Source organism: Cryptomeria japonica, chromosome 8 (genome assembly GCF_030272615.1).
Source record: "Cryptomeria japonica chromosome 8, Sugi_1.0, whole genome shotgun sequence".
Taxonomy (NCBI): Eukaryota; Viridiplantae; Streptophyta; class Pinopsida; order Cupressales; family Cupressaceae; genus Cryptomeria; species Cryptomeria japonica.
Window position 1 is genome coordinate 90,618,936 of NC_081412.1, and position 13,321 is coordinate 90,632,256.

The window sequence follows — 13,321 nt, forward strand, 5'->3', positions numbered from 1 at the left end:
GAGCTATATTATACATTAGGATTTTAAATGGAGGCGTAGTACAGTCTAACAGTAAGTCTTCTTGCCATCTAACAGTCAAAGTAGTTTAGTTGCGGTTCTTAATGAACCCCATTATCATCTAACAAATAATTATTTGAAATTGGACGCTAGCTATTGGCTGTGGCCATTGTTCCAACTAGAGCTGGGTATGTGGTCCATACTCTATCCTTTCTAAAAGGATATTGGACGTCCACTGTTTGTGCCAGCACATTGCATGATGTGAACTTTTTATAAGCTGTTTATAGGTTAAATTCTGTTTGAGTTTTTTAATCAATGTTTTAGATTACATTTTGTGATCAATCATCATTCTTTCTTAGCTTTCTATCATCTTGACAATGGACCACAAACCTTGATTAAAAAAAATCGACGCAATCTAATCCAGAAATGTGAACTCATAAAGTCTAATCTAGGGAAGATGATAAAAAAATTCTCAAAGTCTAATCTGGAAACGTTGATAAAAAAACTCACACAGTCTAATCCAGATGCAGCCTAAAAAAACTTTTAATTATGGATTGTGGAAATCTTATATCATTAAGAGATATTTATGGTCGAGGTGGTGGTCATTTGGTGGATCTTGCAAATGTTTTGTTGAATTCATAAATACAAACGAGTCAATCGGTGCAACATTGTTATACCTTTGATGAGTCTAATCCAGAAACGTTGATAAAAAACTAACACGGTCTAATCCAGAAACACTGATAAAAAAATCACATAGTATAATCCAAAAATTTTGATAAAAAACTCACACAATCTAATCTAGAAACGTTGATAAAAAACTCACACAGTCTAATCCAGAAGCAGCTTCAAAAGACTTTTGATTATGGATTGTGGAAATCTTATAACGTTAAGAGATATTTATGGTCGAAGTGGTGGTCATTTGGTGGATCTTACAAATGTTTTGTTTAATTCATGAATACAAATGCTTCAATTACTGCTTTCTATCATCTTGACATTGGACCACAAACCTTGATTAAAAAAAATCGACAATCTAGAAACGTTGATTAAAAACTCATAGAGTCTAATCTCATAGAGTCTAATCTAGGGAAGATGATAAAAAATTCACATAGTCTAATCCGGAAACGTTGATAAAAAAACTCACACAGTCTAATCCAGAAGCAGTCTCAAAAAACTTTTAATTATGGATTGTGGAAATCTTATATCATTAAGAGATATTTATGGTCGAGGTGGTGGTGATTTGGTGGATCTTGCAAATGTTTTGTTGAATTCATAAATACAAATGAGTCAATTGGTGCAACATTGTTATACCTTTGATGAGTCTAATCCAGAAACGTTGATAAAAAATTGACACAGTCTAATCCAGAAACATTGATAAAAAAATCACATAGTCTAATCCAGAAACATTGATAAAAAACTCACACAATCTAATCTAGAAACGCTGATAAAAAACTCACACAGTCTAATCCAGAAGCAGCTTCAAAAAACTTTTGATTATGGATTGTGAAAATCTTATAACGTTAAGAGATATTTATGGTCGAAGTGGTGGTCATTTGGTGGATCTTACAAATGTTTTGTTTAATTCATGAATACAAATGCTTCAATTACTGCAACATTATTATACCTTTGATGAGTAGTTTGTGGATTTGTTGGTGATTCTGTTTTACTCTTACAAGGTATATGACAAATAGTAAAATGTTGGGATTAGGTGTGTCATACACCTTGCAAGTTCTAGTGTTTAGATTATTTAATTTTTATTAGTTGAAATATTTTAAGTGTTTTAAGGGAAAGGGAAATCCCACTAATGACTTGGCTGCTATGTCACACATATATATACATACATACATACATACATACATACATACATACATACATATATATAATGTATGTATGTATGTATGTATGTATGTATACATACACATACACATACACATACACATAATACACATACACATACACATACACATACACATACACATACATACATACATACATACATACATACATACATACATATATATATATATATATATATATATATATATATATATATATATATATATATATATATATATATATATATATAGTATGTTTAATTGAAACAATGAGTCCAAATTGTGATGTGCGTTATGAGAATTTCTACCAAGTTTTTAAAAACCTTGTTTATTCAACACATAGTAATTGATATTTTTGGACTCGTTGAGTCCATATATTGAGAACTTGAGATGAAGACATTATTAAATGTATTTTTTCTTTGAATATGTTGTTAAATTCACTTTAGAGAAGTAGGATATTGATCTCAATGTTAAGGCTCTAAGCTTGATATTATAGTGTGAGAATTTTTTTGTTGGAATACATTGGTTCAATCCTTTGGATTCTAGGCGCTTTTATTTTAAAGAGTTTTCCTAGGGTATATCAATGTCCCTTCTCTTTTGTCTATGCTCATTTTTTTTTTCATCAAATTTTTCTAACCTGTACAAGTTTAAATGTCATATGTTGCTAAAATTTCTATACATTTAGTATCTTACATTTCTCCATTCAAAGGGTAAATATAGAAAATAAATTTGTGCCATGTTATTAGTTTATAGAGAGTTTATTTTCACCTGTATTGAAAATATTTTAGCACTAGAGTTGTACATAGTGTTTTCCTCACATTTAGGAGACTCAAATGTTGCAAGAGATTACATTTTCACGCAAATATTTATTATGAGATCAATACTAGATGAGACTACTTGGAGCAAATATTTATTATGAGAGATCTACCAATTGATAGAGAAAAGATGGATTTTGGGCCAACAATGACTACTCTTCCTACATTGCCCCTACACCTAGCAAAGTTGATTAGTGGTGTATTGATTCAAGATTGATGATCTAGAAGATTTCCTATTAGATGGGGATGTTTTCTATAGTGTATGTTATCTAAGGCTATATTGAATACTAGTGCACTTGTATTAAATATGCATATAGTTATGTACATGGATGAGTGAAGCTTGGGATGCAGTGTGACCTTGTTACACATATGAGAGTAGGAGCCTATGGTTGTTTTGAGACCAGTTGCATTGAGGTGTCAGGTGATTAGACAACCTTGTGCACATTTACATGTTGGATGGATCAACCACACTCACATGTGAGATTTATGATTTTGGAGGAGAGTGATCGATGAGATTTATGAGGTAACTTGATGAACATGATGACTATGTTTTGGGTGATTAGATAGTTATTAGAATCTATCCTATGTTTTCTTGACATGTTATCTAGTTGGCAAGATAGTGCACACTATTGAGTAGTACTTTCCATGTAGAGTGAACATTATGATAATTTGGGCTACAACAAGCTATGTTGGTTTGTGAGGTGACCTTTATACATGTTACTTAGAATATTCAATAGTGGGGTATCACTAGATATAAAGGATGCGGGGGCTATGAATCAATATATTACATGGCGGGTTCATCATCAGCTATTACAATTGACACCTCTGGGTGTAGGGGGATTTAAGGAGATGTTTATTGATAAGGAGGGAGATGGGGAGGAGATGGTAGTAGATGTTCATGGGATGAAGGTAGAGAGGAGAGAGATGAGAGAGAGAAGGAGCATGTGCATGTAAGATTTACTTTAATTATGTATTATTAGTAGGAATTCCAAGAGAAAAGATATTAGGCACATAGGGATCTAGTAGAGAAGATTGTAGAGCAAGATAGTGCACAAGCTAAGCTAGTGAGTTATAGGGATTATAGGAACATGGTGTGGATGACATATTGAGATTTGGCTAGGGTTGAGCATGGTCATATGTAGATTGCATTTGATATAGAGTGAGGGAGGACAAGATAAAAATTATAAATACATTTAAATCAAAACTCAATAATTTAAAAAAATTATTAATAACAATATAAGAACTTACTAAGAAATATATTTTGAACATATTAAATTGATTATTACACTATTAATTGATAATGATGAAAATTATTATAAAGTTAAAGGTGGAAAGATCTAATGAAAACATGTATAAGCTTACCCCTTCAATTGGTTTCTTTGACTAGGATAGAGGCAGTGAGAGTTGGAACAATTAACTTCTATCTAGTTCAACTTTTGATATTTGATAATGATGTATTGAAATTTTTTTTATTGCCTTGATACATAGACAAACATGTTATGTATATGCATATTTATCTATGTAAGTATGTATGATATCATTTTTATAATTCTTAATCTATAAACACATACATCTATCTCTAGTTATTTAGCCTTCTTTTATCTATTTACACACACTCTTATGGGTTCATCTTATTGTATTTTTTATAATACCTACCTACACACCTACTCCCATTTTCTTGTTTTCCATGTAGATTTGCTCCTAAATCCATCTTTGGGTAACTTTTTGACATAGGGCTCATGACCTCACAATCCCAAACTTGTCTCTTTATAATTTTTGAAATTCAAAGTTAGCTAAGAAAACACATTTTTTGCATTATTTGATGTTATGTATTAGTATTCAAAGACATTGAATGTAGGGTAAAAGTACAAAGTTGTGTCACACTTTAGGTCAACTTATTGCACAAGTGAATTGGAGTATTTATAAATAAAAAACAATGTTGGTCAAATATATGAGTTAGCTAGATTCATTTAAGCTAAGTTAAATGAATCTACAACTTTTCCAACTATAATTGTTCATTAAATGCAAATGTAGCACAACGTTGAGGCCAATTTACCAAAAAATAATAATTTTTTGAAAAACTTGGTGTTTCAAAAATTCCCACCTATATAAACAATATTTGAAAAAAAATATAAAATACTCTTTTGTAGATCTATAAGTGTAGTTTTCAAAAATATTTATTGTATAATAGTTTAATTATTATTTATAATTTATTTTTATTTGTATTAAAATTAGGGTATCAACACCATATTATAAGGTTTGTTATCATGTAAAGTAAAAATAATTAAATTTATTAAAAAAAATTAAAAAATAATGATGCACTAGATGAAAGATTATATGTTAAGATGATATAAGAAAAATTGTTAAGTCAAAAGGTGACATGAATGGAAATAATTTATTTTCAATACATACACATTTTAATATTTATTTAAAAGAATGTATTTATCAAAATTGAAAAAAATAAAGCCCATGCACTAAAATTTCAAGTTAGAAATATACATTAAAAAATTAAAGAAAATAAATAAACTTTACTATGTAAGAGCAAATTCTATATAACTTTATTTTTTCAATATTTTATTTACAACTAAATTATAATATCGATTTTATTAAAAAATATATATTGTAATAATTTTTAATTTATTTTTTAAATATAAACATAAAATACACATTTTATTACTTTACATCATTTATACATATATCATTTTTTATTAGTTCAAGTAAAAAATTGGAACAATGTTGATTGTTACTTTTAAAAGTGCCATATAGATTTTTCTTTACCCTACATTCTACATTCTAAAATATGGAAGCAAGAAAAAAAAAATCAATCATTTTAAAAAGCAGTCAATATTAATCATTTAGACACATCCTAAAATATGGAAGCAATTAAAAAAATTAATCATTCTAAAAAGTAATCAATATTAACACATTTCATTAGTTTGGTGAAAGAAAGAGTAAATAATCTACATATTAATTGTTTGATTATATTTTTAATAGTGTCCAATTTCAAGGGGTTGACCAAGACACAATGCCCCCTCATGGTTCAATCATTTGAGAGCCTAACAAGACATTTATTGCTAGTACTAATGTTCAATTAGGTAGAGGAGAGAATTATGACAAGGAGAAATTGCAAGTCAAAAACTTACAAACTCAAGGATGAATCTAAAACACAAGGACTCAACCATGATTGTGAATTTGTCCCAAACCCATGAATTCTATTAAGACAAAGACCTAACACAAGATTCTAAATAATTACCCATGAACTCTAATAAGACAAAGATCTAACGTAAGATTCTAAATAATTATATTGACAAAAAAATATTATTTTACACAATTCCATATTTAGAATATTCCAAAAATTTATCCATTATTTAATAACATTCATTATTAGTCCAAATTAAACATATTTATTACTTTTCCACATTAACTTAGTATTCAACTCAATTAATATTTACTTAATCTAATTAAGACTTTATTGAATGCATTGATTGAATTGACATGAATGGACATAACACTCATTCAATATACAAACAATTATAGTTGTTTGTCCATCCTATCATAGCCATAAGAACAGGTCATACTTATTAAGTTGCATATTTTCTCATGAGATTAACTGCTTGTTTCTCTTTCATTTATAAAACTACGAAAACTAGACCATGTTTTTGGGACGCGTCTATTCTGGCTCCAAATTGTACGTTTTACATCATTGATTTTGCAATAAACAGCTGCGATTAACTAACACGTTGCTATCACGCTGTAGGAAAAGTCCGTTTTGAAAAAAGAATAGCCACAGCCATGTTTTTAAACAAGATGTTATGTGGCCTGCCCCTCCTGACATTGTCTTAGGGTTCACACTACTTTCCACATTCAATAGGCATTTAAAGTTGTGGCTACTAATCCTTGAGCTATATTTTATATACATATATATCAACGTGGAATGACATGTTCTACAAACTGAAGGAAATGGCGAAGTTGCCATTATAGATGAATATTAAAACAAATGTGAAAAGAGGTTCACATCATTATCAAGCTTGGATAATAGCAAGATATGATGATAAGCCTATAGCTCTTGTGGGAACAAAAGATGAACAAAATATTTGACTAAAACAGAGCCTAAAACCACTGTACAATAAGTACATTTTCTCAACCTAGAGATTTCCCCACAAGTCATAGATGTCAGCTGAAAGTAATGGAGAAATACAATCTTGGTAGACTAGATTATTCATATCTGAATCCATTTCTAACAGCAAAAGATCACTGTGAAAGCAGTCTTTAAAGACTAACTCCTGTGACTGCAAGTACTGCTTTGTTTCTTGACAAGATTCTTCTTCCTCCCTATAAACACAAGACAAGTCAAAAAAGCTTCCTGCTGTTTCATTAACAGTCTGCCTCTGGTTATCACAGGGCTCCCATTTTGTAGTTCTCTCTCCACTGCCAACCACATTTCCCTTCTCCACCTCATCTTTAACTGTGCTGTCCCAATAGCAGTTCTTACCCACTTGTTTCCTGGGTGGGTGATGTGATGGGTGGTTTTTGTTGCCCCTCAACTTCTTGCACAAGTGAGTATTCCAGTAGTTTTTCACATCATTGTCTGTGCGACCTGGTAATCTCTTTGCAATCAGTGCCCATCTGCAGATAAATTCAATATTAGTGTGGCTGAGGACGAACAGTGATAGCTGTTTATTGGCTTTCAGGCTAACAATAATGCAATGGTACACTGAAATTTTGGAATTTGGGAAATTGTCAAATCAGTGGAATCCAATGATAAAAAAGTGTAGTTCAAAAGTTTGTGGGTATTATTGCCCAAGTTTTTGTTTGATATAAATTAAAATAACAGTAATATATTATTTAAAAAGATAGATGGTAGAATGTATAGTTTCATTTATGGAAATCAAATTATGACTAAAAGAATAGAAAAGTCTAAATAAAATTAAGAGCAAGTCTAAACACCAAAAAAATAAAAATAAAACCATTAAATATTGATATCAACTTTATAGATAACATGTAATGAAGTGCATATGTAAAAAGTGACGGTGCTCTTCTCCTACATAGAAGTGTATATGTAAAAAGTGGCTACAAACATTAAAAATTTTGCACACAATCAAATCCAAAAACTTACATACAATACATTAATCATAATCTTGTTTCTTAATTTCTTAATGCTATCAACATGATTATATATTTAGACCTGAATTTTTTACCACCGTGTAAGCTATTAGCAAGCAGTGAAAAACTGTTGAAAGCTTAGGTTTTGTACCACCATGGATTTTTATAATTTAAATAAGCTCAGGTAGTACGCTATAGTATTTAATGCCTGAAATTGGCGTACGAGTCTGTCTTATAGAAAGTAGGTAATTTTTTAATACTAACTTTTCAACATGAATCAATTTAGCTTTGCCTCCATGCCAGTTTCAAGATGAGATGACAAAAGAGCATATCAAAGTGAGGAGAGCCTTGAAAGAACTGTTTAAATTATCTTACATCAAAACAATAAATATCAAGAAACATAAACAAAATAAAATAAAATTAGTCAACCTAGATGTAGATAAATAATAGAGAACTTCGAAAATTAGGGACGTAATGAAAGGCAAATTATAGGTAAACAAATTCTTTATACTTAAAAGAAAGAATCAGTGTCAACCAGTTAAAATAGTTAAAGTCAAAATTTTTCATATACAACCCTCAGCTCATCATGGAATCAAGAATATGGAGTAAATAACCAGACATATTGGCACTTAAAAAAAACAAAAACAATCTTCTCCACTTTCACAAAAGTATGTACTAGAACTGACACTGGATAAAAAGTCATCCCATTAATCACTAGGTCATAAGTAGACAAAGACATTGTTATTCTTTATCTTGATGATTGGATTACGGAATGTGATCTAAATGTTGCTGATAAAAAACTCTATACAATCAAATTTAGAAATTAGAATTATTTGCATTAATAGATTGTGAAAACTTAATATTATTGATTGTTACTCTTGACAGCTGCACGAAAAAACTATTGTAACCATAGTTCTGGATCTGCAGACCATATGACTGGTTCCAGATACAATTTAAGTTCTGGGCTAAACAAGCTCAGGCGGGCTAGAAACAGAAATTCTTCAACCAAATAATGTGGTTATGGAGCAAAAACTAAAGACAACGTGGAGTTAGAAATAACTTTGGCATCTCCAAAACTTAACATGGGTATTATAACCTGTGGTGGCCTGTAAAATCTTCAATGGAGTTCACTAGTAATAAGATTGGCTAATTGTAGATAGGAGTTGGGGGGAGGGTTGACATTATAAAGCACTGCTAGGAAATCAGTATTCATGATAACATTATCATCATTTACCTATTTCCAAGAAGTCGATGCAGTCTAATGATGAGTTCATCTTCATCTCCTGAAAAGTTTCCACGCTTTATGTTTGGATGGAGATAATTTAACCAACGAAGTCTGCAGCTTTTCCCTCTGCGTTTCAGACCTGCCCAAATGATAACTAAGACAATAAAACTCTTTCTCCTCTCCAATCTATGCAAATATAAATAAAAAAACCCAACATTAAAATGTATTCTTATATGACTAAACTATACCAAGGAAGATAAAAACTTCATAACCCACATCTGAAAAATCTATGTGACCCAACAAAACCATACAACCTAAAATCTGAACTAAAATGTCTGGACATAAGAAAGAGACCAGCTTTCAAAGGAAGAGAGGCCCAATTGCCTTCTCCATGAGTTCTGATGTATTGAATGAGTAGGGAATCTTCTTCAGGGCTCCAAGTCTTCCTGTTGGAAGAATCACTGAGGGTTTGAGCCATGAGAACTTCTGTGGATTAGACCAAACTCCAAGAAAAAGAAATAAACAGAAAAATATGGTACAGCTATCACCGAGCTATACAATACATAATGATTTAATATGGAGGTATGGTACACTATAACAGCAGGCCTCTGCCATCCAATAGTCAGAAGTTTAGTTGCAGTAATTAATGGACTCATTATCACCTAACTAAAAACTGTTTGAAATTTGCAAGTGGGGGGCCCGAATTTTGCAGACAAAATGCCAAATGAAGTGTTTTTCTCTGCTTTTACGTCCCTTTTTCTAGTGTGCAATGGAGGACTCGTTGAACATAACCAAACGCACAGTGTTATGAAATAATTGCAGCCATGGTGTTTAAGCTGGGCCTTTCGTTTTCACAGTATCTTAAGCAATTCATGATACCAACGATGTGGTTTTTAACATTTCACAGCACACCTTATTTTGTTTCCAATGTAAACACAAACTTTTGATTACCTCATATCCATTTAGGTTTGACTAGAGCCATCTCTGACGTAATCTATGATTCATAACAGGATTTAACCTCAAGACTTCTGAAGGATTATGATAACTATATGTTTCACCTTTGATGTTAGTTTCTTTGACCATGAATAATTCTCAAATAGCACAGAAACAGTGATTAATTGTGAGGATTTCCCATTAATTTTTATTAGGGGATATTTAATATTATTTTGGAAAGAACTTTTAGTTTGGGTGTTTAAGTTGAAGTTTTTTTTGGATAGAGTCAAAGAATCAAGGTATTCATTTCTGCTTCATCCTTTATGATGTTGAGGGGTATCCCTTAAAATATAGTCATGAGAGTATTCATTTCGGCCTAATCCTTTATGATGTTGAGGGGTATCCCTTCTGTCTTCGTCCCTTATGATGTTGATAGGTATTTCATTCCGTCCTCTTTGGCTTAGAGTGAAAGGCTGAGGGTATACATTTTGTCAAATTTGTAGGAGGCATGATTTCAACCTCATCCCTTAAGATATTGAGGGGTATCCATTCCATCATCTTCAACTCGGAGCCAAAAACTAGAATATCCATTCCCGCCTCATCCCTTATGATGTTGAGGGGTATCCATTCCATCCTCTTTATCTCAGAGCCAAAGACTGAGGGGTATACATTCTATCAAATACGTATAAGGCATCATCCCAACTTCATCCCAACTATACATTTAAAACCGTTTTTTTTCAAAATTTAGATCCTTAAATAAAATATCTACTATTGTATTTTTTCTTAATAATTTCATTAGTAGTACATTATTTTAATGTAATTAATTTAAGATATTTATACTTAATCTTCTTATAATATTTTTTTTATGTATATCAAGATTGTAGTCTTTTGAATCTAGCATTGCTTTCTATTTTAATGTTTCCAATTAAAAAAGTAAACATATGTACAAAACATAAATAAAATATAGTTAAATTTACTTTTTTATAATTAATATAAATACCCATCTTATCAAAATAAAATTTATCTATATGCAAATTTTAGTCTTTTTATGCCTTTAAATTTGACCCAAATTTGTAGGGCCAAAAGATGGCAAGTTTTTCTAATGAACAAGTATCATGTGTTTTTGAGGAAAGATGATTGCATATGTCTTCTAGTGAATATGGTCCCATCTCCATATTATGTAGGTGTCACATTAAGAGATTGGATTGAAACAATGTTTGATTGAACCTCTATATGAATGCAATCCATCTAATTAAAATTCAAATTTGAGTCTTTCTCTAACATAGTGTCATCCATGACTCACCATCAATTACATTTTTGAGATACATTAATCTATCTATAAACTTATTAACTTCATCTTTTTCCTTTATTCATATATGTGTAGTCTTAGTTATTCTATAAACTATAAAATTTTGTATACATATCTTAAAATTATTCTTTCTTAATATATATTAAAATCATTATTTTAAATAACGATAATAATATTCATCATAAATATTTGATACATAAAAACTTTTTCTTCATTTTAAAGATATTTATAATACTAATTTAAATATTTAATATTAAAAAAAAACTCTTTATTCATGGTAATAAAGAACATAATGCAGTTCCACTCTTCATGTTTTGTTTTGGGTTGTCTCAGACCATAACCCCCTAATGCTCATTTGGGTTGACAAATCGAGGAGGGGACCTATTCCTTTTTGTTATGGAATCATGTGGTCAACCCACCTTGACTTTAGGGATTGTATTTTGGGTTGGTAGAACACTCTTGCCTAGGGTACTGCTATGTATAGGGTGTATCATAAATTGAACCTCATTAAGGATAAAGTAAAAGGGTGAAATAGATTCACCTTTGGTGATACCCTACTTAAGAAGAAATAATTGAATACAAAGTTGACTCGCATCTAGTTACAAATTTCTAATGGTGATCTCTTAGATGAGACACATATGGAAGAGAAAGTCTTAAGGGGAAATGGAAAGAGAACATAAAGAGAGAAGAAATATTTTGGAAGCATGATTTTAGGGTCTTGTTGCTAAAGGAGGGAGATAGGAATTATACTTTCTTCCAAAAATCTACACTTTGACTTAGGAAGAGGAACACTATCCTATCACTTACTGATGAAAAATGATTACAGATGACACCTAGCTGGGTGCTATGGTTTATAATAACTTCTATCAGACAAATTTGGAGAATGTTACATCCTATGAGCCTGACATGGAGGAAAAGTTGTTAAATTGCTTACCTATAGCTCTGTCCCTAGAGGATAATGCCCAACTCATGGCTCCTATTATCAAGGAAGAGGTTAGAATTGCCACCTTCTCCACGAGGGTCTATGAAGCCCTACATTTAGATGGCTTCCCCCTAACCTTGTTTCAAGAATTTTAGGATATTGTGGATTATGATATCGCTATGGTGACTAGGGATTTCTTTCGTACCATGGTAAAATCCTAAAGAAACTTTTAACAATTCTTTTATTTCTCTAGTTCCTAAGATTCGTGATCCTTCCAACTTGTCAAATTTTAGGCCTATTATTTTATACAACATAGTCTACAAGATCTTTTGTAAAGTCCTAGTTAATATAATTAAGCCCATGCTTGGTACGATTATCAATGTTAACCAAGGTTTTGTCCCGAGGCGCCAAATCCTGGATGCTGCTATCACAATGCATGAAATTATGCACTAAATGAAAATGAGCCATCTTCTAGGCATGATCCTTGAACTTAATATTTTCATGGCCTATGATAGAGTTAGATGGGTTTCCTCTTTAAAGTTTTGAATAAAATGGGGTTTAAAGAGAATCTTATTGTTAGAGCATTTTAGATAAAACTTTTATTTTTCATCTAGAGTTATGCTTTTCTATCTAGAGTCATGCTTTTTCTAGATTAAGTTCATTTAGTGATACTTTAGTTTAGATATAGTTGAGCTTTATTTAGCTCCTCATGCTTCACTTTAGTTCTCCTAAATTTAGATTAGGGAATATTTGTGATCTCTATAAAAGTACATCATTATGTAATATTTGCTTGTGAGGAATATGGCATTTTCTTGCTACTCTCGTGTGTGGAAGGCATTCTAGTTTGTTATTTGATCTTGTAGGCTTGGTGTTGCAAAATTCAACATGGTATTAGAGCTCAATCTTTAATTCGACACTGATCAACTTAATGAGAGAATGTGTTACCATGGTTAAGTACTTGGTCCTGGTGAATGGAGTCCCTCAAGGTTTCTCTGGGGTTGCAAGGGGAATCAAATAGGGAGACCCCCTCTCCCCTTACCTTTTTATCATGTTGGCTAAGGTGTTAGGTATGAATTTTGTGAAGCTTGTTGCTAGTGGTAGTCTAAAAGGTGTCAAAGTCACATCCACTATTCCACCTTCTACTCTATAGTAATTTGTGGATGATACTATCTTGTTTGGTGTGGA

General features: G+C 31.3%; 1 protein-coding gene across 2 annotated transcripts; it reads right to left on the bottom strand.

The window, feature by feature from the left end:
• Positions 1–6,243: 6,243 nt before the first annotated feature.
• Positions 6,244–9,786, bottom strand: LOC131079627 (transcription factor MYB82). Of its 2 annotated transcripts, none has more exons than XM_058017631.2 (3): positions 9,327–9,786; positions 8,982–9,111; positions 6,244–7,270 (listed from the first exon to the last, which is right to left on the bottom strand). In XM_058017631.2, the coding sequence occupies exons 1-3, from the start codon at positions 9,448–9,450 to the stop codon at positions 6,790–6,792; spliced, it is 735 nt and encodes a 244-aa protein (XP_057873614.2). In that variant the 5' UTR covers positions 9,451–9,786; the 3' UTR covers positions 6,244–6,789. The 2 variants fall into 2 exon arrangements, with proteins under 2 accessions (XP_057873614.2, XP_059066082.1); XM_059210099.1 differs by lacking the exon at positions 9,327–9,786 and adding an exon at positions 9,221–9,320.
• Between the last annotated feature and the right edge of the window lie 3,535 nt (positions 9,787–13,321).

Excerpts from the sequence above, each read along its gene's own strand:
- LOC131079627 (XM_058017631.2), bottom strand. The coding sequence starts at position 9,450 with ATGGCTCAAACCCTCAGTGATTCTTCCAACAGGAAGACTTGGAGCCCT. Across the intron at positions 9,112-9,326 it reads CTCTCTTCCTTTGAAAGCTG|GTCTGAAACGCAGAGGGAAA; the intron begins GTCTCTTTCTTA and ends TCATTTGGGCAG. Across the intron at positions 7,271-8,981 it reads CATCGACTTCTTGGAAATAG|ATGGGCACTGATTGCAAAGA; the intron begins GTAAATGATGAT and ends ATTTATCTGCAG.